At 37.0% G+C, this 26,731-nt stretch overlaps 1 protein-coding gene and 1 pseudogene across 6 annotated transcripts in view; both read right to left on the reverse strand.

Moving 5' to 3' along the window:
- The window catches only part of SLC4A10 (solute carrier family 4 member 10), a 301,442-nt gene that overhangs the window by 64,250 nt on the left and 210,461 nt on the right, over positions 1 to 26,731 (reverse strand). For all 6 annotated transcript variants that reach the window (XM_032409423.1, XM_032409442.1, XM_032409411.1 and 3 more), the window contains 5 exons: positions 22,571 to 22,717; positions 13,287 to 13,387; positions 9,867 to 10,041; positions 8,905 to 9,038; positions 8,260 to 8,505 (listed from right to left, as the gene is read on the reverse strand). In XM_032409423.1, the coding sequence (XP_032265314.1) occupies positions 8,260 to 8,505; positions 8,905 to 9,038; positions 9,867 to 10,041; positions 13,287 to 13,387; positions 22,571 to 22,717 (803 nt within the window). The remainder of the gene's footprint in view (positions 1 to 8,259; positions 8,506 to 8,904; positions 9,039 to 9,866; positions 10,042 to 13,286; positions 13,388 to 22,570; positions 22,718 to 26,731) is intronic.
- On the reverse strand, positions 20,119 to 22,308 carry LOC116635483 (annotated as a pseudogene).

Here is a 26,731-nt window from a genome sequence, read left to right on the forward strand (position 1 = left end):
TGGGTGCCTGGGTGGCTCAGTTGTTAAGCATCTGCCTTCGGCTCAGGTCATGATCTCAGGGTCCTGGGATCAAGCCCCACATCGGGCTCCCTGCTCGGCAGGAAGCCTGCTTCTCCCTCTCCCACTCCCCCTGCTTGTGTTCCCTCTCTCGCTGTGCCTCTCTCTGTCAAATAAATAAATAAAATCTTAAAAAAAAAAAAAAAGTTACAGAGATTTTCCATATACCCCCTGCCTGGACGCATATATCACTTCCCCCATTATCAACATTCTCTACCAGAGTGGAACATTTGTTGTAACCCATTAACCACATTAACACATCATTATCATTCAAAGTCCATTGTTCACATTAGGATTCATTCACTCTTGGTGTTGGACATTCTATGGGACTGGATACATTTATAATGACATATATCCACCATTATAGTATCATACAGAGTAGTTTTACTGCCCTAAAAATCCTGTTTTATTAATGTTGAGTTTTAGATGTTCTTTGGATGTTTTAGATAACTGTTCTTTATTAGCTATGTCTTGTGCAAATGTATTCTCTCAGTCTGTGGCTTGTCTTTTAACATTATCTTTCACAGAGCAGAAAATTTTAATTTTAATGAGATCCAGCTTTAATTCTTTCTTTCATGACTCATAGCTTTGATGTTGTATCTAAAAAGTCCTAACTAAACCCAAGGTCATCTAGAGTTTCTCCTATGTTATTTTCTAGGGTTGTTATAGTTTTGCATTTTACATTTAGGAATATGATCCATTTTCAGGTAATTTTTATGAAGGGCATAAAGTCTGTGTCTAGATTCATTTTTTTTGCGTGTGGATGGTCCAGTTGTTCCAGCACCATTTGTTAAGAAGACTATCTTTGCTCTATTGTATTGCTTTTGCTTCTTTGTCAAAGATTAGTTGACTATATCTATGGGGGTATATTTCTGGGCCCTCTATTCTGTTTCATTGATCTATTTGTCCATTCTTTTGTCAATACCTCACTGTCTGGATTACAGTAGCTTTATAGTAAGTGTTGAAGGCGGGTAGTTCCAGTCCTCCAACTTAGCTCTCCTTCATTATTGTGTTGGCTATTCTGGGTCTTTTTCCTCTCTATACAAACTCTAGAATCAGTTTGTTGATATTCATAAAAGAGCTTTCTAGGATTTTACTTGGGATTGTGTTGCATCTATAGATCAAATTGGGAAGGACTGACATCTTGACAATATTGAGTCCTCCTATCAATGATCATGTACTATCTCTCCATTTATTTAGGTTTTTTTTATTTGTTTCATTAGAGTTTTGTCATTTTCCTCATATAGATCTTGAACATATTGTGTTAGATTTATACTTAAGTATTTTTTTTTTGGTGTGCTAATGTAAATGGTATTGTGTTTTTAATTTCAAATTCCACTTGTTCATTGCTGGTATATAGAAAAGTGATTAACTTTTGTATATCAACCTTGTATCCTGAAGCCTTGGTATAATTACTTATTATTTCCAGGAATGTTTTGTTGATTCTTCCAGATTTTCTACTTAACAATCATGTCATTTATAAACAAAGACAGTTTTATTTTTCCTTTTCAATCTGTATACCTTTTATTTGCTTTTCTTGTCTTACTACATTTGCCCAAACTTCCAGTATGATGTTGAAAAGGAGTGGTGAGAGGGGACATCCTTGACTTGTTCCTGATCTCAGTGGGAAAACTTCTAGTTTTTCACCATTAAGTATGATGTTAGCTGTAGGTTTTTCTGTATTCTTCATCATGTTAAGGAAGTTCCCCTCTATTCCTAGTTTACCAAAAGTTTTATCATGAATGGGTGTTGGATTTTGTCAAATGCTTTTACTGCTTTTATTGATATGATCATGGAATTTATCAACTTTAGTTTGTTGATGGAATGCCTTGTATTAATTGATTTTTGAATGTTGAACCAGCCTCGCATACTTAAATAAATCCCACTTGATTGTGGTGTAAAATTATTTTACACATTGTTGAAGTTGAGTTACTAATGTTTTATTGAGGATTTTTGCATATTTGGTTATGACAGATATTGGTCTGTAGTTTCCTTTTCTTATATCTTTCTTTGGTTTTTGTATTAGCCTAATGTTAGCCTTATAAAATGAGTTAGGGACTATCCTCTCTGCTTCTATCCTCTGAAAGAGGTTGTAGACAATTGGTATAAATTTTTCCTTAAGTGTTTGGCAGAATTCAACAGTGAATTCATCTGAGCCTGGTGCTTTTTTTTTTGGAAGGTTATCAATTATCAGTTCAATTTCTTTAATAGATATAGGCCTATTCAGATTATCTATTTCCTGTGTGAGTTTCAGCAGACTGTCTCTTTCAAGGAATTAGTCCATTTTATCTAGGTTATCAAATTTGTGGGTTCATAGTATCACTTTATTTTCTTTTTAGTGCACATAGGATCTTTAGTGATGTCCTCTTTCTCATTTCTGATATTAGCAATTTGTGTATGCTCTCCTTTTTTCTTTGTTAGCCCGGTTAGAGGCTTATCAATTTTATCGATCTTTTTGAAGAACCAGACTTTGGTCCTTTAATTTTTTCCATTGATTTCCCATTTTTAATTTCATTGATTTCTGCTTTGATTTTTATTATTTATTCCTTTTTGCTAATTTTTAAAATTAATTTGCTTTTCTTTTTCTAGTTTCCTAAGGTTGAAGTTTAGATCATGGATTTGAGATATTTCTTTTCTAATCCATGCATTCAGTGCTATAAATTTCTATCTAAGCACTGCTATTATTGCATCTCACAAATTTTTATAAGCTGTGTTTTCATTTTCATTTAGTTCAAAATGATTACCTTTAATTATACCAGTGCAATTCATTACACTGATTAACAAACCAGTACTTTCACCAATGAAAATCCATTTCCGAGATTCAGCAAAGCCTTAGTGTTGATTGAGATGTGGCTAGTAGATAGGTTTGTGGTAAACTTTTCTGGAGTTTAGGCTCTCTGCTTTAATGTTACCTGACCATTCTGGAGTTTAGACTCCTGATTAAAATACCAGCTACCTATGGCTGTGGGTTAACCTACACATACACATTACTGCAGTATCTGGGCTGAGATATTTTAATATAAATTGAAACATCATTATATTCCATTTTAAATATTTCAGATTGTATCCTTAAATCTAGGTCAATTCAGGAAGTGAAATGAGGTCAGTACTTCAAAGATTGTAAACTCTCTGACAAAGTTCATCACATCTCAACTAAGTGAAATGCTGTGTATTTGATAAACAGCCTCATGACTGAGGCCATTCGATGTATCTTAAGAAACCAACATTTTTTGCTTATCACTCTCCCTCTAATGTTGGATGCTCATGTAAATTTCTATCCTTTACAGCTATTTGACAAGAAAGAGTGAAAGATAATTCTATTTAATGTCTGCAAATCTACAGTTACAGAGAAGGAAAATAGTAGCTAAAGGTGCATCTGGGAAGTAACATTGTTGCAAGACAGTTAAGAAAGGTTTATTCATCTCTACCAACCCTCTTGGCCTCTGGAGGCAGAAAGATGAAGAGACATTAATCTAGTACACAAAAGGCTCATAATCCATTAGAAACAATGAGGATAAAACAGGCGAATGCTAAACTTACATTGGATGCTATTGCTGGTGAAGATAAGACTTTATCTTAATGATAAGAATTTAGTTCAAAGTGAGAAGGGAAAACAAAGATAGCAAGTGTTCGGATTAAAAATAAAGAATGAGATGGGTTGCCAGAAGTTTCTTTATTGAATAGTCATTTGTTGAGTGCCTATAATTATATTTATTTGATTCTAAGATGTCAGATAATCTATCAGCTTTTTAAAGGAGAAAAAACTCTATGTTAAATGTGTATATCAGTTGTAAGGGGCATTTCCAGAAATGTAAAAATATGAACATGCTCATTTTATGATACGTGCAAAGCACTTTGCTAGGACAGCAGGTTCAAAAGTGTGCCTAATAGTCATGGACCTAGCATTACAGAGATTAACTTGGTGAAGTTACACATACATTATACAAATAAATACATAACCATAAAAGTATAATTATAAACTAATGTTGCAAGAAATCTGGGTAAGTTTGTCAAGTGTATATGTAGTAAAAATCTGATTTAAAAAAGCTGAAACACAGGGGTTTCTCTAAAGCTGAGTTTTATTCTTTATTTTTTGACTAGAGAATACTATAAGGTCAATGAGCTATGAGAATTTCCCTTTCATCTTCTTTCTCCATACATCTCTGAGAAACTTTTCAATCTCTGCTAGAGGTTGCAATCCTGCCTCTCGTTCTTCCAGATGACTTATCCACCATATTGGCACCCTGTCTAAATCTTCAGTCAGAACTAGTTTTATGGATCTGGATTTGTACATCTTTATCCCACATTAAGATTTTCATAACATCTCAAGTTTATTCAAAACTTGTTGTTGAAATCTTTAAGAGTCATGTTAAAGTTACTGTCAAAGAGCACAGTTGTAAGAAAAATAATATTCTTCTATGAGTATAAGGTCAGTCAATAAATAACATTTATCCAGAATAGTCCTGGGTTATGTGGAAGGCTGGGAATTGGAATAAACAACAAAGAGATAGGGGTAAAAAAACAAAACTAAACAAACAAAAAATCTTTCAGTAACCCAGTAGTAAAATCACTCCTCCTAATGACATGGTAATTGTTGGATATTATTTAACTCTAGTCTGCTAGCATATCGGAAACTAGAGTAATAGACCCTGCTCTTTGCTTTGACCCAACCAACTGCAAAGAATTAATACCACCCCAATCTTTCTTTAGCTAGCCATCTTTGAGAGCTTTAGATTATTACTATATATTGAAGGAACTTTCCATCTTATATAAGCAGAATGTTTTATTCTATTTTTGCCATTTCTTAAAATCAAAGCAACCTAGAAAAAGTTATTCCCACAAACTCATTACTTATTGCTAACTTGACATATTCAGCTTGATCATCTGGTGTAATGTATATATTCTTGAAACTAAATTGATTATCTTGACACTTGCACTTGGCACAATGAAAAGAAAGCTTATTGCTTCAAATATAAGGTCTACATATTACCACATTATAAGGTTAGGATGCCAGAGAAACTAGGAAAGTCTTTTTAAAAAAAATCAAAGACATTTTGTTATTTGGTTGGTAAAACTATGAATTTAAGAAAATCTGAATATAGGAGGCCCAAGTATAAAGAATATCTGAAACACAGATCCTAAATATGATGCCTTTTTCAATATCTTACACCTAAACAAGATATGTGAAAGCATGGGCATATTAATTTTGCAAAGATTGCAATCTCAGATATATTGCATCCTAGCTATGACATTTTCTAAGAATTTTTCTCATAAAAACTGTGAAAGCATGAGGCCAGCAACATCAGTAGAAAATTTTAGGTGAGCATGAGTATAATGGCACTTACAAACTGATTAGTGTGAAAAGGTCACAGTGGCAAGAACAAGAAAACCACCAAAAGTGTTATATGGAATCCATGAAACAGAAAATGCTTTCAAGCACACATATGAGGTTATACAATGCATTAGACATTTTCGTTAGCAATATTTTACTTACTTTTTTAAATGCACATGACTAAACGTACATTGATCAATATATGTGCTATATGCATAGCAAAATATTAGCTTTGCTTCTCCGAAGACCAGGTAATGGCACTACTGATCAGATTCATGAGCACAATGTGAGTGGTATTGGGAGCCTGGGAATCACAGCGTGAAAATTAAAGTGAGGATGGTGCAGTACAGATATCTGATCAGCACATTTCCCAGGGAGACTGTCAACCTCCCTGTTTCTCTTACACCCGTTTCAGCACCAAGTGATACTAAAACCTCAGCACCCAGCAGGATGAACCAGTCTTTCCTAATTGTGGTTGAGAAGAGCACTTGGGCAATGGAACATGGTGATTAGCACACATTCCTGCTCAGCCTTCAAATGATTAGTTTTTGGATGCGTATACTGTGATAAAGCATAACTTGAACTTAAACTTGTGGGGATCTGTTCTCAGAAAAGCGGAGATGGAAACATTGAGAGAGTCAAGACCCATGCAACTCTCCTCCTGATTGCCCTGAAAAGCAGGAATCATGGACAAACAAAGCTATTTTTGCTCTCCAATTATCCTCTGAGCATTTGTCTTACTGAACCCCACAATTTGTCTTGATCTCACCACTTTTGGGGAGGTTGCAATCCCACATTTATCTACTCTCTCACCATCATCTCTAATCTCTCTCTTTCCTCTGCCTCTATGTCCTCATTTCCAAACACAGATACCTCTTTTCTGTCACAAATGACCATTCACGGGATCTCACTGCCCTCTCCAGCAGGCACTGTTTTTCAGTTTCTTTGACACCAAAATGGTCTGTGCATACTTTCTCCACGTCGTTACCGCCTACTCCCTTCTTCATCTTTTGCAAACTAGCTTGTAGTTCTACCTCCCTTCCCTACCCGATGCTGTTTCTTAAGTTAATCATGATCTCTCTCCCTCGTTCGGTTTGATCTCTACCACGGTCCTCTAACAGTCTCTTGGCACAGCCTCATCCCTTGTCTTCGACAATCTGACATTATCCAGGTTTTTGTTTTTCTTTTTCTGATCCTTCTCTCTTATTTTTTCTTCTACCTTCAAGCTATGACCATTATCCAGGGCACAGTCTTTGCTTCTCTGATCTTTTTCCTTTTTAAACCCAGAGAGATATTAAATGGTATTCCTCAGTCGGAAGTACCTTAGAAGTGGCCACTGAGGGTTCAGGAACAACTGGAAGGGTGGACAGGTGCCTCCCACCACTTCAAACAGAATAGTTCTGCTTTTACCTGATTTACTTGTTCTATGTTGTTTCTCTTGGAGAGTTTATTTGTATTCACCAGTGAACTGAAAATTGCATCAAAATCCTAAAACCTGAATCTAATTTCTTGTTTTACCACTATCTCTATGACTTTTGACAAATATTACAAAGTTTTAATGCATTTCTTACATCCAGACCTGTGCCTTTCCTTCCATCTGGACCTCTCTCCTACCCTATTCCTCAGCACCTTCCTAACTCCTACTGCTATTTTGGTCTTCTATGTCACTTCCTCCAGGAAGTCCTCTATGAACTCAAAATCTGGGTAGGGTGTTCTTCTGGTGTGGTACCATTGCATTCTGTATCAATCTCTTAACACAGCACTTACTTCATTGTGTTGTCTGTTTGTCTACATTCCCTACTAAACTGGAAGCTCACTCAGGACAGAATATTATTTATACCTCTAGCATAGTGCTTGGCATGTAATAAGTTTGAAAAATCCAAGCAGATAAATATATATCTTAGCAAGGATATCCAAATTAGGTGACACTGCTCTCTAAAGAGAAATGAAAGGGTTATCCCTCATTCTGATCAAGCTGATCATTCTTCTGATTTGCCTGCTTCCTGAGTGTCCTTGACACCTCCTTCATCCACTTCTGAGTCCTGTTCACAATACCCTAACTATTTGCCTTTTGGGAAAGTTATTTTATATTTCCACTCTGGCTTTTCTTGTCTGAAACAGAGGTATACTGTTAAAGATATCTCTGATGACTAGGAAAAATTTAAGGTACTAAAAATCGTGCTATTTTCAACGCTGTATTATTACACCATTCTTAACAAAATTCTAACAATATAGTATTTTGGCCTAATTTCAACAGTTCCAATGTCTTCCACTAGTAAATAAAGGTAATAAATAAACCTTCAAAGGATTTGAAGCTATATCTAAGCAGTTTATAAGAAGAACGTTGGTAGTTAACTGCCTTGTAAAGAACATATTGCTTCAAATATTTGTTGTGCAAAAATGTGTATATATAAAGGCAACAAAAAAATCCTAAAATTAAATCAAAGAAAGGCGCAACATAATGTCCACATACACTCTGCAAACACAGCATTAGAGAAATTTCAAACGGCTGGCGTACTAAAACTAGAAAGTGCAGTAGGTATAGTCCCATCTTTAATCCTAAACGGTAATATCACCTTCAACAGGCAAAGCCTGAGTACCTCCATCATAAAAGTTGTAAGTACTGAAAGCAAAATTACATTTAAATTCAGTGAGTTTTGTTTGTGTTTGTATAATGAGAAATCAAATATCAGATCAGTAGCTAATGAGAGGACTTTTAAAATCCTGTTCAACTCTGAGAGTCTGTTCAGGGATTTAGATCGTGAATCAATTTAAGTCACTCTATCTGCAGGGTGTTTCTCATATTTCTTAAAACAATAGCAATTTTGTAAAGAGAAAAACCCACAGCCAACAGGAGAAATATTACTTACGAGTATTGTGTCAGCAGTTCCAAATCATTATGCATGTTGATTGGATATGCTTCACTGAGTTCAAACAATTTCTCCAGGGCCTCATAAATGAAAATGATGCAAATAAGAGAAGCAAAAGCTTCTTCAGTAAACCGGGTGATATAGCAGACGAGGGAACTTGCATCGGTGGCCACGAGTATGATACACAGAGTTGCGGTCCAAAGTCCAATACTAGCTCTTAAAGATAGGTATGACAGCCCATATTCTCTAGAAGGAGGAAAAGAACAGTGGGAATAAGGTCATTTAACAGCTTGCCACCATTTTAAATAGATGGAAATAAGTCTAATTCAGGAAGTGAAAGTAAATAAGCTTCACATCCCATGAATATCTAAATTCAAGACTGTCTAAAGGGAACATCTTAAGGGGACAAAACTGAAAGGTGTTTCTCAGTGTTTAAAACAGAGTATCATTTTTTAGAAATTTTACTTAACATATTACACAAATCTTTTATTTTTCCTTTATTTCCATGGAGAGACAAAAATGGCAAACTGAATCTAATCAGCCACTTCTACCTCTCCCAGCAGACTCCGAATGTGATGTTGGGAGAAGTATAAATACAGTGGAGAAATAGAAAGGGGCTAAGGGCCAAAAGTATTTGACACTTACTTGCAAAATTTAAACAAAATCTTTTCAAACACCAAAACTGGTCCCGTACTGCCTAATATGGTAAGAGGCTGTCCACCAAAGAGAGAATAAGCTATCCCAGTCATAGATGCTCCAAAGAGAGATTCGATTGCACTCTGTGTGGAGATATAAATAAGTCCATTATCTAAGCTGTACAGGCAACCATTATAACTAGGGAGAAAATATTTAAAATACATGAGTATATTCTTTCTCCTTTGCTCTGAAAAGCCTAGCGACCTTGGGCAGGATGTGGGGTAGGACGATAAGAAAAGGGACAAGCAGGGGTCCCTGGGTGGCTCAGTCGTTAAGCGTCTGCCTTCGGCTCAGGTCCTGATCCCAGCGTCCTGGGATCGAGCCCCACGTCCGGTTCCCTGCTCCACGGGGAACCTGCTTCTCCTTCTCCCTTTGCCTCTCCCCCTGCTTGTGCTCTTTCTCGCTATCTCTGTACCTATCTGTCTCTCTCTGTCAAATAAATAAAATGTTAAAAAAAAAAAAAGATTAAAAAAAAGAAAAGGGACAAGCAGTCAGCAGAATATGAGTGGTACTCAGTGGGGATGTGTCCTCTCCACATTCCTTATCTTGTTTGTTTTTTCCTACTAACAAGTTACATGTACTCGTGGTAAGTGCCAGGACAGAAGCATCGTCTGTATAAATAGGAGATGCGCTCCTTGTGAGGTGAGAAGCAGAGCAGAAAGCTAGCCGAGGACTGGGGGTCAGGAATGAGACCAGAACCTTGTGTGAGACTGAGAGCTAACTTCTGAGGTATTCCACTCCCAGAGCACCAGTTCTACCTGCCATCCAGGAAACTCATATGACGTGTACCGGTAAGACCACACATCAAATCTCTCCTCATGACGGAATCCAAAAGCTAATGGACACTTATCTAACTATGAATCTTAAACACTGGTTGAGCTTTAAAAATCCAAGGAGAGCATAATACATACTATACGACCTTCAGTTGCTTCTCCCAGCAGTCCTCCAAACGTGATAACAGGAGACATACACGCGCAGTAGAGAAACAGAAAAGATGCTAAGCACTGCAGGCTGAAAGCATCTCTGAAGTCACTCCAGAAGTATGGAGCTTTTCTTTTGATATCTAAAATAAGTCCCCCAAAAATCCTAAGACAGGGGGGAGAAACACAAGAGTGAAATCCAAATATAAAAAAAAACCCACACAAATCAAAACCCTCATTTACTCTGTTGCCAGGTCACAGTATACGTTTTCCATCAGCAGAGATGAGACCCATTTTAACCTGCTACATTGTATTATTGTGATCTACAGAGATGGCTTTGCACCACTATGTTACTTCAAGTCCTAACCAGATATTGGGCCAGCAACCAAAAAACCCCAGGTTCTCTTAAACAAGGTTCAGAGCAGTTCCTCCATCAAAATTCAAGTAATGAGATTTAAGGATTACTCTAATCTCCGTGCCATTTCTGTATCCATCAATTCCTCCTAAACTCGGGTCTACTACCCTCAATCACTGGCAGTATTTCCCAATTGTTTACATTTCAGTTAGCATGGCAGAAAGGGAAGGCTGGGAGGGTAAACTGCCTTTCGTATTCTCCAATAGTGAGCATTACCCTGGAGAGAAGATGGAGTGTTTAACCACGGCTCCAGTTACCTACTTTCTCTGCCAAAATATTCCTCACCATGTATTGTTTCCAGGCATCTAAATGGCCTTATGGACGACAGGAATACCTAGTAAAGACAGATTGCTTCCATGATTGTTTCCATTTTTAGGAAATTAGGAAGGGGACCTTAAAATAACCAACCTAGAGGGCGCCTGGGTGGCTTAGTCAGTTAAGTGTCTGCCTTCAGCTCAGGTCATGATCCTGGAGTCCCAGGATCGAGTCCCGCATCGGGCTCCCTGCTCAGCGGGGAGTCTGCTTCTCCCCCTGACCCTCCCCCCTCTCCTGCTCTCTATCATTCTCTCTCTCTCTCAATAAATAAATTTAAAAATCTTTTTAAAAAATTAATAAAAATAACCAACCTAGAAAAATGTAATTTTGATCCACTTTTATCTAGACATATCCCAACATCTATCATTCACAAGACAATGGTGACCTTCCTTGGTATAAATTCACTTATTCTAAATGTATCCAAAAACCACATTGAAACACTTGAAAGAGGAGGGGCAAATAGCATTAAATTGTGAAATGCTCCCTAAAATTTAAGGACCAAAATGTTTTCAATCGACTAGGAAAGAGAGTATTAATGAACAAGTATTCTCATTCTTTGAACATTTAATAATAATATGTGGATTTAACATTTGTCTACTAAGAGCTCTTTGTGCTCCATGGAATAAAGATGTCATATTAAAATGAATAAGACCATGATTAAGTTCCTACGGGAAGGTTAAAAAAACACATTATGTTCCAATATACTGCCAGTATGCTGAATATATTTGGATTATGCAAAAATATTAAGTTTTGTTACTTATTTTCTAGATAGATATATTCACTGGCAATCTAAGAATCACCTCAAAAATTATTGTTCTCTTGAGAAACAAATTCTGGTTTGCCTTGAAAAATGTATATCGTCAGGATAACTGAAAATTTTGACTATCATTTTTAATTGCCCTGATCTGACTGACATAGACACAATAGTAACGTTAGTAACTATCTTACTATTATGTAAGTGATAGAATCACTATGTTTTTCTAGTGATTGCTTCCATCAGAAAGATAGGCAGTAGCAGAAACTGAGTGGGATGAAATTCTAACTGAAAAAAGGACATTTAAATCCAAAGAAGCTTACAGTGAACCCGTGAAACTCACACACACAGAGATCACCTTAGTTTCCCATACCTGTGCTTGTTAAACATATGCATAGTTTTTATTTGGGGAGGATCATTTCTGAATGATGTGTTAACTTATCAAAGTCACAATTCAAAATAGATTTAATCTACTATTTATTCGTTCATTTATAATTTATACCCCACCTAATCCCCAAAATATTTTGAGGTGGTTATGAACTGTTACTTAGTGGTTAATATTTATAGGTTTGATAGTACTTCCTACTAGACCGTTGTTTTCTAATTAATTACTTATTAGGGCATACATTCGTCTAAGTAGCTATTATATTACTGTGTAATGAACGTGCTTTTAGCAGCAAAAATCTAAATCCGGAAGTGGGAGGTCATTGCAGAGAACAGTGCAAGGGCAGCCCAGATGTACACCAGCAACTCCAGGAGAGCAGATGAGTAATGGATACTTCAAGTCATGTCAGCAACAGAATCTGTGGAAGAACTCTGGAGAAGCGAAGATACCGGATATTGGTGACCTGGGAGGATTTAGGAAGCAGTAAGGAAAAGTGAACTTCGAAAAAAATCTAAGCTATGTGGCATGTTATACCTGAGAGAGAGAGAGAGAAAGAGAGAAAAAAAAAGAACCACCAAAAATAAAAAGACAGCATTTGAAAATACGAAAGCAAACAGAAGGAGTAACCGCGCTTCCAGTAAAGGGAAAAGGAAAAAATTGTTTGAATCATCTCAAATTATGTATGGAGCCCGAGGAAGACGTTCAAGGACATTTCCTCAGAGACAACACATAGATAAAGGGAAAGAACAGAGAAGAATTAAAATGCACAGAGTTGTCAGAAACCGGAAAGTCGGCTTAGAGGACACAGTGAAAGCAGTCCGGAAATGGCCTTGAGGGGCGGGGAGTACCAATCCTGCAAAGCCTTTGCCATTGCCTTCAATTATAATGGAGGCTGTGTGCGCACATATTCCCTGAAGACAGACCCTCCCAAGGCTCTCTGATTTTCTGCTCACACATTGCTTGGAGAGAGACAAGCTGTCAAAAAACGATAAAGAACCATTTTAAGAAATAAATTGAAGCTTTCATCTCTTCAAAGATGTGTGATTAGAAAAATAAATCGTATAGCTCTTTCAAATTACAACCATAAAAATAAAAAATACTATTATATACATCCTACTTGCATGTAATGAGACAGGGTCTATAAGACTGAGTTCTTGGTATTTATTTTTATTTCCATATTGAACTTGAAGCTTTCAACGGGCTCTTTTAGAAGGGGCAACTGACAGTTTTCTTATTCATTCTAAGAATCTGTGAATGCATTTTATGCACAGCAAAATGAAAGACTAGGTAAGATAAAATGGAATGATGTATCCACTTTAATAGTAACAAAAATCATTAGCAAATACTGGGAAATCAAATTAATTGGCATTAAATAGGTATTCGAGTACTAGGTATTCAAACAAATAAATAGGTATTCAAATAAATCAGTATTCACTAAGTACTCAAAGTCTAAAAAAATTACATCTCAAAACAGCAATTCCTGACACAAAGAACGGTGTCTCATTTGGTCTTTGAAGTCCCATACAAGTGCTTTTCACTAACCTTCCAGTTCGCTGGAGTTCGGGTCCACTATGTCCTCCGTGGGGCTCTGCTTCCCCATGAGCTGCTGTTCCATTCGGTACAGCAGGAATCTTCCTCTTCTCCTGCAGGAAGTTTTTTGTTTTTGTTTTTTAATTTCAGGTGCTAGTTGTAAATAACAAAAACAGATGTTTTTCCCTTGAGGCAATATGCAGAGTGGCTAAGAACCCAGGCTCTGTTACTTATTTGCTGCATGACTCCTAGCAAGTTATCTAAGCCTCCTAAAGCTTCAGTTCCCTCCTCCATTTACTAGTAGTAATAACATCTGTCAGTGGGATTGAGAAAATTAAATGACGTGATGGACATTTGTTCATTCTTTCAACTAATCTTTATTGGGTGCCTCGTGTGCCATGCATTGTTATGGATGCTAGAGAGGCAAAGATGAGCAAGAAAAAGCATTCTTACTGGAGACAAACAACAAATCTCTAACGTCAAGTAGAGATAGAGCTATGAAGACAAAGGAAGGAAAGGAAGGGGACAGAGAGACAAGGGCTGGGTAGGTTGGAGTGAGGAGGTACTAGGTATGGCGGCGTTATGTGCCTGGCATAGTTCAACTGTTCAATAAACTTACACTATTACCATTAGCTATTTTTGAGGGTAGTTCCCTCTTTTATTCTGGCTGATATCTTCCTACCCATGGAATGATTTACAATATGGTTTTTTCTGACTCACAGAGATTCAAAGGATTATTACAAAAGGAGACTTCAGTTGAGCCATTGAAAAATTAGCTGAGGCTTATGTAAGTGCTGTCTTATTCACAAGTCTATTCCACCCACTTTTTTCAGTGACAGAGATTTTTAAAAATCAGAAAATCCTACCTATCAGTTATCTTAGAGTATGCCAGTGTGTTCAAAAGGACTTAAAAGGATCATACAAATTTTTAAAGTGGTGCAATTAAAATTTTTACTTGACTGCCGTTCCAAAAGAGTGTAATCATTATCAAATGTTCTTATGTACAATGGGACGTTTAGGTAAAATGGCACAGGTTTGAAACATGAGAAAAATAGGCTTTGAAATGCACAAAATATAGAAAAGTTCACTGTTTAATGTTTTTACAGTTTTCCAGGTATATGAATAGGTACATTGAACTAAAGTTCAAAGATAAAAGAGAGGATGTCTGTCAACTGATGGAGGAACTGCCTTTACATATAAATAATTATTATCCATTGTAAAGGGCTTTAAGAGTGGCCTCAGTACCTTCAATACCCAACAGTCACCCAGGAAACACTTCTTAGCTTCCACAAATCTCAGAAAGCAAGTGATATTATTTGGTCTTCTGGGTCATTATCCCTTACTGGCTATGTTAACTCAGGGTCTTACGATGGAAAAAGCTATACTTAGATAAGGCAAATGATAAACCATGAAAGATATTAGCCATTCTAAAGCACCTGTTTCATTAAGGAGTGTTCATCTTATAGTAAGAGGGAAAGGTGTGTGAAAAGAGATGTATGAACAGTACTGACGAATATTCTGAGTAAAATATAGGAAATATTTTTTGTTCAGAAACACAGGTATTTTGATATTTTAAAACAAATCAATGAGTGAATATATATTTGACTACTCAAATTATACAATTTATTTAGTCAATCAACAAATACTTATTGAGAGCCAATTTGTGTCAGGTTCTTGGCCCCACCACTAATACACCAGTGGACAAATCAGGTCTGTGGAGCTCACATTCTAATGGGGAATGCCAACAATAAAAAAATAAACACATAAGTAAATTAATTTTATGGTATGTTAGAAAGATTAAAACTATGTAAAAATAGGGCGCCTGGGTGGCTCAGTTGGTTAAGCGACTGCCTTCGGCTCAGGTCATGATCCTGGAGTCCCAGGATCGAGTCCCGCATCAGTCTCCCTGCTCGGCAGGGAGTCTGCTTCTCCCTCTGACCCTCCTCCCACTCATGCTCTCTGTCTCTCATTCTCTCTCTCTCAAATAAATAAATAAAATCTTTAAAAAAAAAACTATGTAAAAATAAAAATTTATAGTAGAGTAAGGCATGGTCTGAGGTGTGGGCTGGGTGGGCAGGGAGGAAAGAGTGGCAATTATAAACAGAACCATCAGGTAGATCAGTGAGAAAGTGTCATTTGAGAAAAATCTGAGGGAGTCAAGGGACTAAGCCATGAGAATAACTGGGGGATATCCAGACAGGAAAGAAGAGCCAATGGGACAGTGTCAAGGCAGGAGTATGGCTGTAGGGTCTGAAGAACAAGGAACAAAGAAGCCAAATGGTTGGAGAGGAGCGAGCAAGGCAGAAAGTGGTAGTTTACTTTGAAGAGGTATAGGGATCCCAGAGTAGGTTTAGTAAACCGTTGTAAGTATTTGGCTTTTATTCTCAGTGAAATGAGTTAGTGTTGTAGGGTTTTGAGGAAAGGAGTAGCATGATCTCATTTGGAGTCACTCTGGCTGCTGTGTTGAGAACACAGGGGCCAAAGACACAAACAAGGAGACCAGTTAAAAAACTATTTCAATAATCCAGGAGAAAAATGATGGTAGCTTGAACTAGGATGGTGGCAGTGGCATCAATGAGAAGTGGTGTAATTCTGGATAAATATTAAAGGTGAAACCAAGAGTATTTCCTGGCAGAATGGAAATCTAAGAATAAATTAAAAATTAGTAATTTGGGCTTGATCAACAGTAAGATTGGAATTAGGACCTAACAAAAAAGAGGGTGCAGATAGAAGAGACTTTTCAAAAAGATCAGTTTCTTGTACACTTCAGGAAGCATCATATTGCCTTTTCTAACATAAATGCAAAGATGCATACAGGAACAGAAATGAGACAATCTACAATTCAGTTCAAACTTTGGACATGTCAAGGTTTAGATATCTAGAAGACATTCGAGTGAAGACATGGGACAGGCATTTGGATAAATAACTCTCAAGTTCAAAGTAAACAATAAATTTGGGAGAGGATTTAAAGCTATAAGATTGGATGATATTATCGGGAGAATGAGTGTAGGGAGAGAAGAGAAGATGACTGCAGACTGAGCCTGCATCATTTCAAAATAAAGAAAGAAGAAACTGGCATAGGAGTCTGAGAAGGAGTGACCAGTGAGCTAGGAGGAAAATCAAGAATGTGGTGTTTTGGGAGCTAAGCAAAGAGAGTATATCAGGGAAAGGGAAATCATCAATTCTGTCAAATGCTGTTCACTGACAGGCTAAATGAAATTCAGACTGAGAGTTGACTATGGGATTGAGCTTTGTGGAGATCTTTGGTGACCTTCATGTAAGTAATTTTAGTGAAGTGATGGGGACAAAAGCCTTATTGGAGAAAGTTTAAGAGAGACTTGGAGGAGAGGAACTGGAGCAGGTAGTACAGAGAACTCCGGTGCCATTTGGTTGCAGAGGGAAAAAAAAAAAAAGGAATGGGTGAGTAGCTGATAGTGGTAGCAGTAAAGAGAGTTCTTTTTTTTTTTAAGATTTGCAAATTAAGGTTGCATGCTAGTAAAAATGATGTAATACAGAACAAAAGAATTGATGATATAGGAGAGAAAGAGGAGAATTGGTGGCATAATGTCTTTGAATAGGTTTGAAGAGATGGGATCTAGTGCAAAGGTAGAATGCTAACTTTGGATAATTCGTCAATAGTAATATATGGGAAGGCAGATTATGTGGGTGCAGATGCCGGTAGGCAGATAGGCATGGTAGTGGGAGTCTATGGAAGTTCTCTTTGATCATTTCAAATTTCTCAGTGAAGTGGGAAGCAAGTCAAATCTGAAAGTGAGGGTCAGGAAGGATGTGCTGAAGATTTGAGGAGAGAAAACGGGTCTGAAGTAGTCATCTAGAGAGAATTATTGGCCTAGGGGAGTATAGTATGATGAACTTGCAACATTAAGGGCCCACTTGAAGTATGTGGTCATGAATTAATGAGATCAGTCAGTGTAGTTACGTTTTCCTTCAGCTACGCTCAGCTGTATCAATGCAGGTACAGATTAAAGAGTTGGATTCACACAAGGTTGTGGTTTCAACAAGCAAGTAAATGGTATGAGAGAAAAGCAAAGAAGTTTGGGGTATACACAGGGAGTGATTATAATGCCCGACATAAAGTTCTAATGAATATTTTCAAGGTTATCCTTTGAGGTGACTAGTTATTCTTCTCTTAACTGAGAGGAAAAAGTGCTTAAAGATCTGTGATTTATGGGGTACCTGGGTCCCTCAGTCAGTTAAGCACCTGACTCTTGATTTTGGCTCAAGTCATGATCTGAGGGTTGTGAGATCAAGCTCTGCATCTCCCTCTCCCTCTGCCCCCGCCCTCGCTCTTGTGTGTGCTCTCTCTCACAAAAAAAAAAAAAAAAAAAAAACAACTGTGATTCACACATTTCAAAAGACCATAAAAACCATGGAAATTATCCCATGGGGGTAAAATAGTATTTGAATGAGTATGAAGTCAGAGTATTTAATATCTTTTAATTTATCTTGCTTCATTTAATGAAAGAAACCATAGTTCATAGTATCTGTTATTCAATTACAACATACATTTAAAAAATACTAATGTTGTAAAGAAGCATAGCAGAACCCAAATGCCTTGATTCCTAATTCAATGTTCTTTCTACTACTGCCTCTTAATACTCAGAATCCAATAATTAATCCTGATTTTAAAGAGTCCCATAAAAATAATTTTAAAAATAGAGTTCCCAGGCCTCAGCTTGCTTCAAAAATATCATTCCTCAAAGGCAAGATGTTTTCAAAAATGCTTGACTTCAGTTTTAATGTTTAAAAAACTAAATAGTGTTAACAAGTGACTTTTAAAGTCTCACTCTCGATGTATTAATATTTTCACAGAATTTTTCCAAATAACATCAATTAAAGAGTTTCTTTCTTATTACTTCAAGAAGCATTATATTGCCTTTTCTAATGTTGTAAGTGCAAAGATGTTTACAAGTACAAAAATAAGTCAATCATGACCTAAAAGTTACTCTTTAAGCAACTTCTTTTATTTTAGTAGTTTGAAATCAACTGAAATTATGTGGCTGTAGGTATAGAATCAGAAAATTGTCACTGTTGAGAAAAGGAAATCAAATAATCTTTAATAATTATGAAATGACTTCAGAATGAAAATATAGAAATAAGACATCAGTACATATTTCTTAAATTGATAGTGAGATTAAGCTGACCTTTTTAAATACTCATGGCTGAGTGGTACACTTGTTCATCTGCCCATCTCTGGCTAACCAGGAAAACTTCTATGTCCAGGGCTGAGTCAACTAGGGCAGTAGAGTCTGATGGGTTGTACTCCACAGGGACAAGAACCCAAGACAAGGCTGACTAGATGACAACTGGGAGGGTTTCAGGAGGTATATTCAGTAGGAACAGAGGTGCCAATATGAGTGGGCTTAACAAACATTTGGCCACCAATCTCAACAAAGTCAGGCCTGCAATTAAAAAATGTGACCCCAAATAATAGCAACAGTCTTTATTTTCACCTTTCTGGATTATATAATGAGTGAAATGCACACTGGATTTTTATAGGCAAAATTTTTATAATTTTTGTACCATATGTCCACACAAAGTTAATACCTAAGATTATAATTTAAAAGTTATTCCCGATCATAAATATGATTAGCAGTAATGGGGAATTTTCTATATAATATGATTAAGCCAGCCACTGAATTTTCTTTTTTTTAATGTTGTCATTATTTTATTTTTAAAAATATTGATCCACCTGGAACTTGTAAATGTTCCAATTTAGTGCAAGGTAAAATTAAATAAATCTTAACATTAATTAGGTAAACAATACATACATATCAAAAAGAACCTTTTTTTACCTTTTTTTAAGTTTTTATTTTAATCACCTGGTGCTTATCGTGACAAGTACATTCCTTAATCCCCATCATGTATTTTACCTATCCTTCCACCCACCTTCCCTCTAGTAACCACCAGCTTCTTCTCTACAGTTAAGAGTTTGTTTCTTTGTCTCGCTCCTTTTTTCCCCCTTTACTCATTTGTTTTGTTTCTTAAATTCCACAAATTAGTCAAATCGAATGGTATTTATCTTTCTCTGACTGACTTATTTTGCTTAGCATTATACTCTGTAGCTCCATCTATGTTGTTGCAAATGGCAAGATGTCATTCTTTTTTACGGCTGAGTAATATATATATATATATATATATATATATATACACCACTTCTTTATCCATTCATCAATCGATGGACAACTTGGGCTGCTTCCATATCTTGGCTATTTAAATAATGCTGCTATAAACACAGGGGTGCATGTATCCCTTTGAATTAGTGTTCTTGTATTCTTCAGATAAATACCCAATAGTGTGTCTACTGGACCAAAGGATGGTTCTACTTAACTTTTTGAGAAATCTCCATACTGTGTTCCATAGTGGCTGCACCAGTTTGCATTCCCACCAACAGTGCAAGAGGGTCATTTTTCCCCACATCCTTGCCAACACCTGTTATTTCTTGTTTTTGATTTTAGCCATTCTGACAGGTGTGAGGTGATAACTCATTGTGGTTCTGATTTGCATTTTCCTGATGGTGAGTTATGTTGAGCATCTTTTCATGTGTCTGTTGGCCATCTGGATGTCTTCTTTGGAGAAATGTCTGGTCATGTCTTCTGCCCATTTTTAATTGGATTATTGGGTTTTGGGTATTGAGTTTTTTTTCTTTTTTAAATTTTTTTTATTGTTATGTTAATCCCCATACATTACATCATTAGTTTTAGATCTAGTGTTCCATGATTCATTGTTTGTGCATAACACCCAGTGCTCCATGCAGAACGTGCCCTCCTCAATACCCATCACCAGGCTAACCCATCCTCCCAACCCCCTCCCCTCTAGAACCCTCAGTTTGTTCTTTACATATTTTGGATACTAACCCTTTATGGGATATCAAAAAAAAAAACTTTAAAGCATTAGAAAGCTTTGAAATGTCTTTAAAGTTTAATTTGTAGAAATACAGCAGAATAAACATTTCTACTTGATAGACTTTAAAGAGTTTGACTGAGTAATGAAATGCTCAGTGTGGCAAGGTGGACTGAAGAGGCAGAAAACAAGGTCATATGACTTTGTTTTTCAACTTAGTGATAAATGATGTCAGCTAGGAAAAATATAAATTATTGAGTGCCTTACTGTATACATTTTTATCTAGTTTTCATTTGGTATATTATAAGATGGCACATTCCAAAAACTATTATATGCAGAGAACAATCCTTTTCCAATCCTTTATGTCCATATGTTCCCATAGATATCAACATTAGAGTGTTTATTGCCTTGAGCTCAATTGAGGTACTGCATGACTTTAATGTGAATCGTTTAGTGTTCTATAAGGTCATGGTATAACTGATTTTATGTAGAACATGTAGTTCTCATTTCTTAATTAGTTGCTCTGCTCCTTCTCTTTCATACTGAGTATAGTATCCACAGTTATTCCTATATCCTGCAGGGACCAGCCTTCCTCCACTTCCAGGGGCCTTCTGGGAAAGAAAGTAGAAAGGCTGTATAGGGATGTGTGGTACCTGATTTTTATCATCCAGTCAAATAAGACCTGTGAACTGCAACACTAAACAAACTTTCTTCTCAGGACCCACTTGGACATTGGAGAGCAATAACTACTTTTTCAGCTGTTTCAGGAGATTCTTCAGGTAGATCAAGAAGCTCCTTCTGTGTGGGCTCTTCAGCAGATGGTGAAACTTTGGTTAAAGGCTCAGGTTGGGGTGCCTGGGTGACTCAGTCAGTTAAGCAACTGACTCTTGATTTCTGCTCAGGTCCTGATCTCAGGGTGCGATCTAGTCCTGCAATGGGCTCTGGGCTGAGCATGGAGCCTGTTTAAGATTCTTTCTCTCCCTCTCCCTCTGCCCCAACCCACTGCTCATCCACACATGCGCTCTCTCTCAAAATAAATAAATAAAGGCTTAGGCAAGTTGAGTCTCTGCTGCTTCTCTGTGTGATGTTTCAAAAGATGTCTGACTTGTTTTTGAGCACCAAATCTTCATCAGCCACAAGTTTATGACCATTGCTTAACAGGTTTCACCTGTTAACTGATAAAAGCACTCTTCCAGTTTTCTCAATTTCATTTCCTAGTGAGGTCTTAGAACATTCTCTATGTATCTACTGGCCTTCTCACCCTGTGGTTTATGTTTTTTTCTGGCAAGTTTTTGCCTTTTCTTATTCTTCTCTTCTTTCAGATACACTTGGGAAGATTTAAATGAATTAAGCCATGAGGTAGTCACAGAAATAATTAAAGTAAGAAGTGGTAAGAAAATCTGGACACCCAGCAAAATTAGATCTTTAATTCCTAGATCAGGGATCCTATGCCGAGCTCCAGACACAAGAAGGGAAGAGTAGAGAGGAGGAAAATGCCAATTACCCCATGAGAAGCCATAGTGGTGGGAGCCCCGTATCTGTGCAGGAGGTTGAATTTTCTTAATACTTGCCAATTTCAAAGAGCTATATCAACCAACAAGCAATGCTACAATCCAACTCAATTCTGACACTAGTTAATGGGAGACAGCATCAGATTCCAGGGTTGAGGGTTCATTCCTGCAAGATGGCCCCCACGCCCCTCCCCAGGTTGCTACTTGAGCTTCTGACTGAGTGGCTATAAATCAGAGGTTCCCACGACCCTCTCCTCTGGTTCAATTAATTTGCTAGAGCTGCTCACAGAACTCAGGGCAACATTTTACTTATAGATTACTGGTTTATTACAAAAGAATATAACTCAGGAATACAGCCAGGTAGAGAGATGCACAGGGCAAGGTATGGGGAAAGGGCAGGAACTTCCATGCCCTCTCCAGACATGCTACTCTCCCCAACTCTCCACATGTTCACCACTTGGAAGCTCTCAGTTCCCTGTCCTTTTGGGATTCCATGGAGGCTTCATTACAGAGGCATGATTGATTAAACCATTGGCCACTGGGATTGAACTCAATCTCTAGCCCCTTCCACTCACTGGAGGTGAGAGGGTGGGACTGAAAGTTCCAACCCTCTAATCACATGCTTGGCTCCACTGGCCACCAGCCCCCATCCTGTGCTGAGTTCTAAAAGTCGCCTCATTAACATAACAAAAGACACCTTTGTTGCTTTCCTCACTTAGGAAATTTCAAGGGGCTTAGGAGCTCTGTGTCAAAAAACGGAATGAATGCCAAATATATATTTGTTATTATAAATCATAACATCACAGAGGTTATAATTTAAATCACTTTGAATCTTTTGAATGAGTTATACCATTTCAGTACATGTATTTAAAAGACAACAAAATGATGGGATTTTTAAGAGTATTTTCAAATAAAACATACCTGAGAAGGAACATTTTTGGGAGGCTCTATACGAATGCTTGGATCCCATTCTCCAGGAGGGAGAACAGTAACCTGATCCAAAAATTCATCGATTCCTGATACCAAGTCATTGCGATCTTTAGCTTTGTAAGCAACATCATGAAATACCTATAGGAGGAAAAGAAAAAAACAGTAAGTAAAAGATAAAAAAGCAATTATAAAAACTTAACATGTTCAGTGTTTTCATTTCCCAGTTATCTCACAATTTAAAAAAATAGGCAGCTCTAACTAAAGAAGTTTTTAATTTAAACTATTATAATTTAGTTTATTCTATGAATGCACACAGATACATATTTTTCTTAGAATGCTAGAATGAATGTTGAAATTTCTGGAGGCAAGAGTAAGAGAAAGGGAAAGGAGTAAGAAAGGAAGCTCATTAAACTAGAATTAAGGATCCAAGTTTGGCAGAGGTTATTTATGTGTGGGTAAATCAAACTTTCAGAAAGAAGCCCTTGCTTAAAAATAGAGATAATATGTATAGAATATGTTAAAAATTTTAGCAAGATTTATACCCCAGAACATATAAACCAATTAAAAAGGTTTATTTTGTTTTAATTTTTGAATAATAATAAAGTTATAAATAGTATTCTCTGGGCATATATCATATCTACACAGTGTAGCCAGCAGACTGTAATACACCCATTCAGGTGTAACATAAGTCACTTTTAAATGTAAGTTATGATAATCAGTGTGTAAGTTAAACACATTGTCTTTTGTCTGCTATAGTGACTGAGAAAAAGCAAGTCGAGATGAAGTGTCTATGGGCCTGGGTGCCTGAGTGACTATAATGAGCAGAACCCCTGTGCCAACTCATGATAGACAATGAGCATAATAGAAGGAAATCCTCATTGTTTTAAACCACTGAGATTTTAGGTGGTTATTCCTGCAGCATAACCTAATCTCTTCTGACTAACACAGAGAGAAACAATATACTTAGCATAACAAATGAAGAAAGTAAAAATAAAGATAAACTGGAAAAATTGATCTATACTAAACATCATATAAATATTTCTGGTACTTTTTGTATTTCATGTAATATGAAATGGAACAAATATTTCAGGCTTGGTGCTAGTAAATTATTCTTTATGCTGAGCTATGTATTACAATGGCCACATATTCCAAAATTTCCAGGGAAATTGTGCTTTCAAATGTTTTATTCTACTTTTAGACCATTTGTTTTAGTTTCTGCTTTGATACTCAATCTAAACTGCTGAAGAAGAGATAATGATTATTTTCAAAGGCTTTTTGTTTACTTTCCAGCCAAGAACTTTTCACAAAAGATTACTGGTGTGATAAATATACAGTCTTTGCTTAGGATAAATTGAAGACACCAAAGATATATTAATGGTTTAGTTGTATTTGGGAAAGATATATTTTTTTAAATATTGACAACACTGATTTCCCTGCCACAAGCCACTGAGTTTATAGCCCAGAATATCTATCCTCTTCTAACGAGTTTTATATGGCCATGAGACCTAATCTGAACATTTAAGAATTACAAATGTCTTTAATCCCAACAAGAGTTTAGCTACTTTACTAAATTCTCTTGAAATCTTTCTTGAGTTGATCTTTTAATTTAAAAATTGCTTCAAGAGATCACATGATCCTATACCTGCTTTAGATAAATGAATGTCCAAATTCATCCAGGACAGCTGATTTCCTATTATCTTAAAACTCCTCAGAGGTATAGATACCATAATTTGTTTGATTTTTAAATTAAAACATCCTTTACTATTGATTTCCTATCACCAATTTCCCCAATATCTTAATTACTTTAAACAGCTTCTCTCCCTTCTCATTATGTAGCTAAGCTAACATTCTGATTTCAACATACATTTGACTTTCAAGAGAAGCCTTCCCTCATCCCCTCTCAAACAAGATTAGACATCTTGTTAATATTCTCCTAACACCTTCTTCTTTTTCTTGATAGTTTTCACTGTAATTATAATTATTTATTATAATTAATTGTTAATTATATAATTAGTTGCTTAATGCTTATTTTCCCTGCTAAAACATGAGCTCTGAACATTCATTTAATATTTATCAAACTACTTATATGCTAAAGATACAGCAGTGAATAAAACCAACAAAAATCCATCCCTCATGGAGCTTACATTCTAGTGGGAGGGGAGAGATGGAAAATAAACAATATAGTGAGTATATATTTTGTTGGAGGGTGGTATGTTCTATGCAGAAAAATGAAGCAGGAAAGAGGAATAGGGGTATGATTGGGGGATCCTGTGATTTAGGATTTAGGATTTAGGATTAAGGAAGGCCTCAATGAGACACTTTAGCAAAAAACAAGGTACTGGAAACAAGAGCTCTCCAGGCAGAGGGTAAAGCCAGTGCAAAGATTCTCAGGTGAGAGCAGGCATGTCATATTTGAGAAGTAGCTAGGAGGTCAGATCCAGGGAAGGAGTGAGCTAGAGGGAGAGTAACAGAAGATGAGGTCTGAGAGGAAAGGTCATCCTATAGGATTTTGTAGATCATCATAAGAATTTTGACTTTTACTCTGAATGAGATAAGAAGCCATTAGAAGGCCCTGCAGAAGAGTAGCTCTAGCTGTATATTGAGAACAGAATGAAATAGGCAATGGCAGAGAGAACAAGTAGGAGTCTATTGCAATAATAGAATAATAATGGTGGCACAGAACAGGTGATATGGGTAAGAACAAGGTGATAACAGTTCAGAAAGTCAGAAGTAGTAGAATTCCAGATATATTTTGAAAGTAGAGCCAGGAAGATTTATTGACAGACCAGATTTGAGTGTGAAAGATATAGAGGAGTCAAGGAGGACTTCATAATGCCAGTGACCATGGCTTTAATTTAAAAAAAAATTTTTTTAAAGATTTTATTTATTCATTTGAGAGGGGAAGAGAGAGAGAGAAAGAGAGAGAGAGAGAGAGCACAAGCCAGGGGGAGGGGCAGAGGGAGAGGGAGAGGGAGAAGCGCACTGAGCAGGGAGCCCGACACAGGGCTCGATCCCAGGACCCTGGGATCATGACTGAGCTGAAGGCAGTCGCTTAACTGACTGAGCCACCCAGGCGCCCCCGTGGTTTTAATTTCTATCACACAACTAAGAACTGTCCTTCCTTCCTTCCTTCCTTGCTTCCTTCCTTCCTTCTTTCCTTCCTTCCTTCCTCCTTCTTTTCCTCCCTCCCTGCCTCTCTTCCTCCCTTCCTTTCTCTTCTTTTTAAAAGATAGGAGATTCTAGATCATCTTTGTAAGGTGATAGAAATGATAGAATAGGAAGAAACTGATAATGTAGGAACTGGAGTGGATAATTAAGGAGCAAATTTCCCATCAATGCAGTGGGTGGGAAGAAGGAAGGATCCAGAAATGGAGACTGATAAAAAAGCAGCAATGAATTAGGAGGAACCTCAGTAAATGTTTGTTTCCTTCACGCCTGCTTTTACTACTTTTGGACCTTTGTTCTTCCATATATTTCATAGAATAAACTTACCAAGCTCCTCAATAAATCCCAATGGGATTTTAAGTGGAATTGCACTGATGTCTCTCTCATCATCATTGCTTGCTTAAATTGTTACAATGCCTCTTAAGTGGCTTTCTGCTTTTTCCCTTGCTCCTCCACAAGCCAACTGATGCTTTTAATATGTGAGATAAATCATGTCATTTCTCTACTCAAAACCTTCCATTTGCTTCCCAACTCAAAGTCCTTAATGACCTACAAATACTCTACAAAGACTGGCCTATTGCCTTTTTGACCTCATTGCCTACTGCCCTCTCCCTTTCCCAAACCTCCTGCCCAGCCAGGTTGTCCTCTTTGCTATTCCCCAGATATTCCTGGCATGCTCCTGTCTCAAAGCATTTTCCCTTGTTTATCCTTTTGCTTAGGAAGCTCTTCCCTCAGATATCTGAATAGCTTGCTCCCTCTCCTCTTCTGTTCTTGATTTTAACTTGAAACTCTCCCCATCCCACCCCTATCTCCCTTCCCTGCTTTGGGGGTTTCCTCCATAGCACTTATCACCACATATCATATATTTTACCTATTTATGTGTTAGTCCATCTTTCCAATAGACTATTAGCTCAATGAAAGAAAAGGCTTTTGTCTATTTTGTTCACTGTTATATCCCCAGCAACTGCAAAAGTGCCTGATAAATAG

The sequence above is a fragment of the Phoca vitulina genome, unplaced genomic scaffold, assembly GCF_004348235.1.
Source record: "Phoca vitulina isolate PV1807 unplaced genomic scaffold, GSC_HSeal_1.0 scaffold1, whole genome shotgun sequence".
Classification (NCBI taxonomy): Eukaryota; Metazoa; Chordata; class Mammalia; order Carnivora; family Phocidae; genus Phoca; species Phoca vitulina.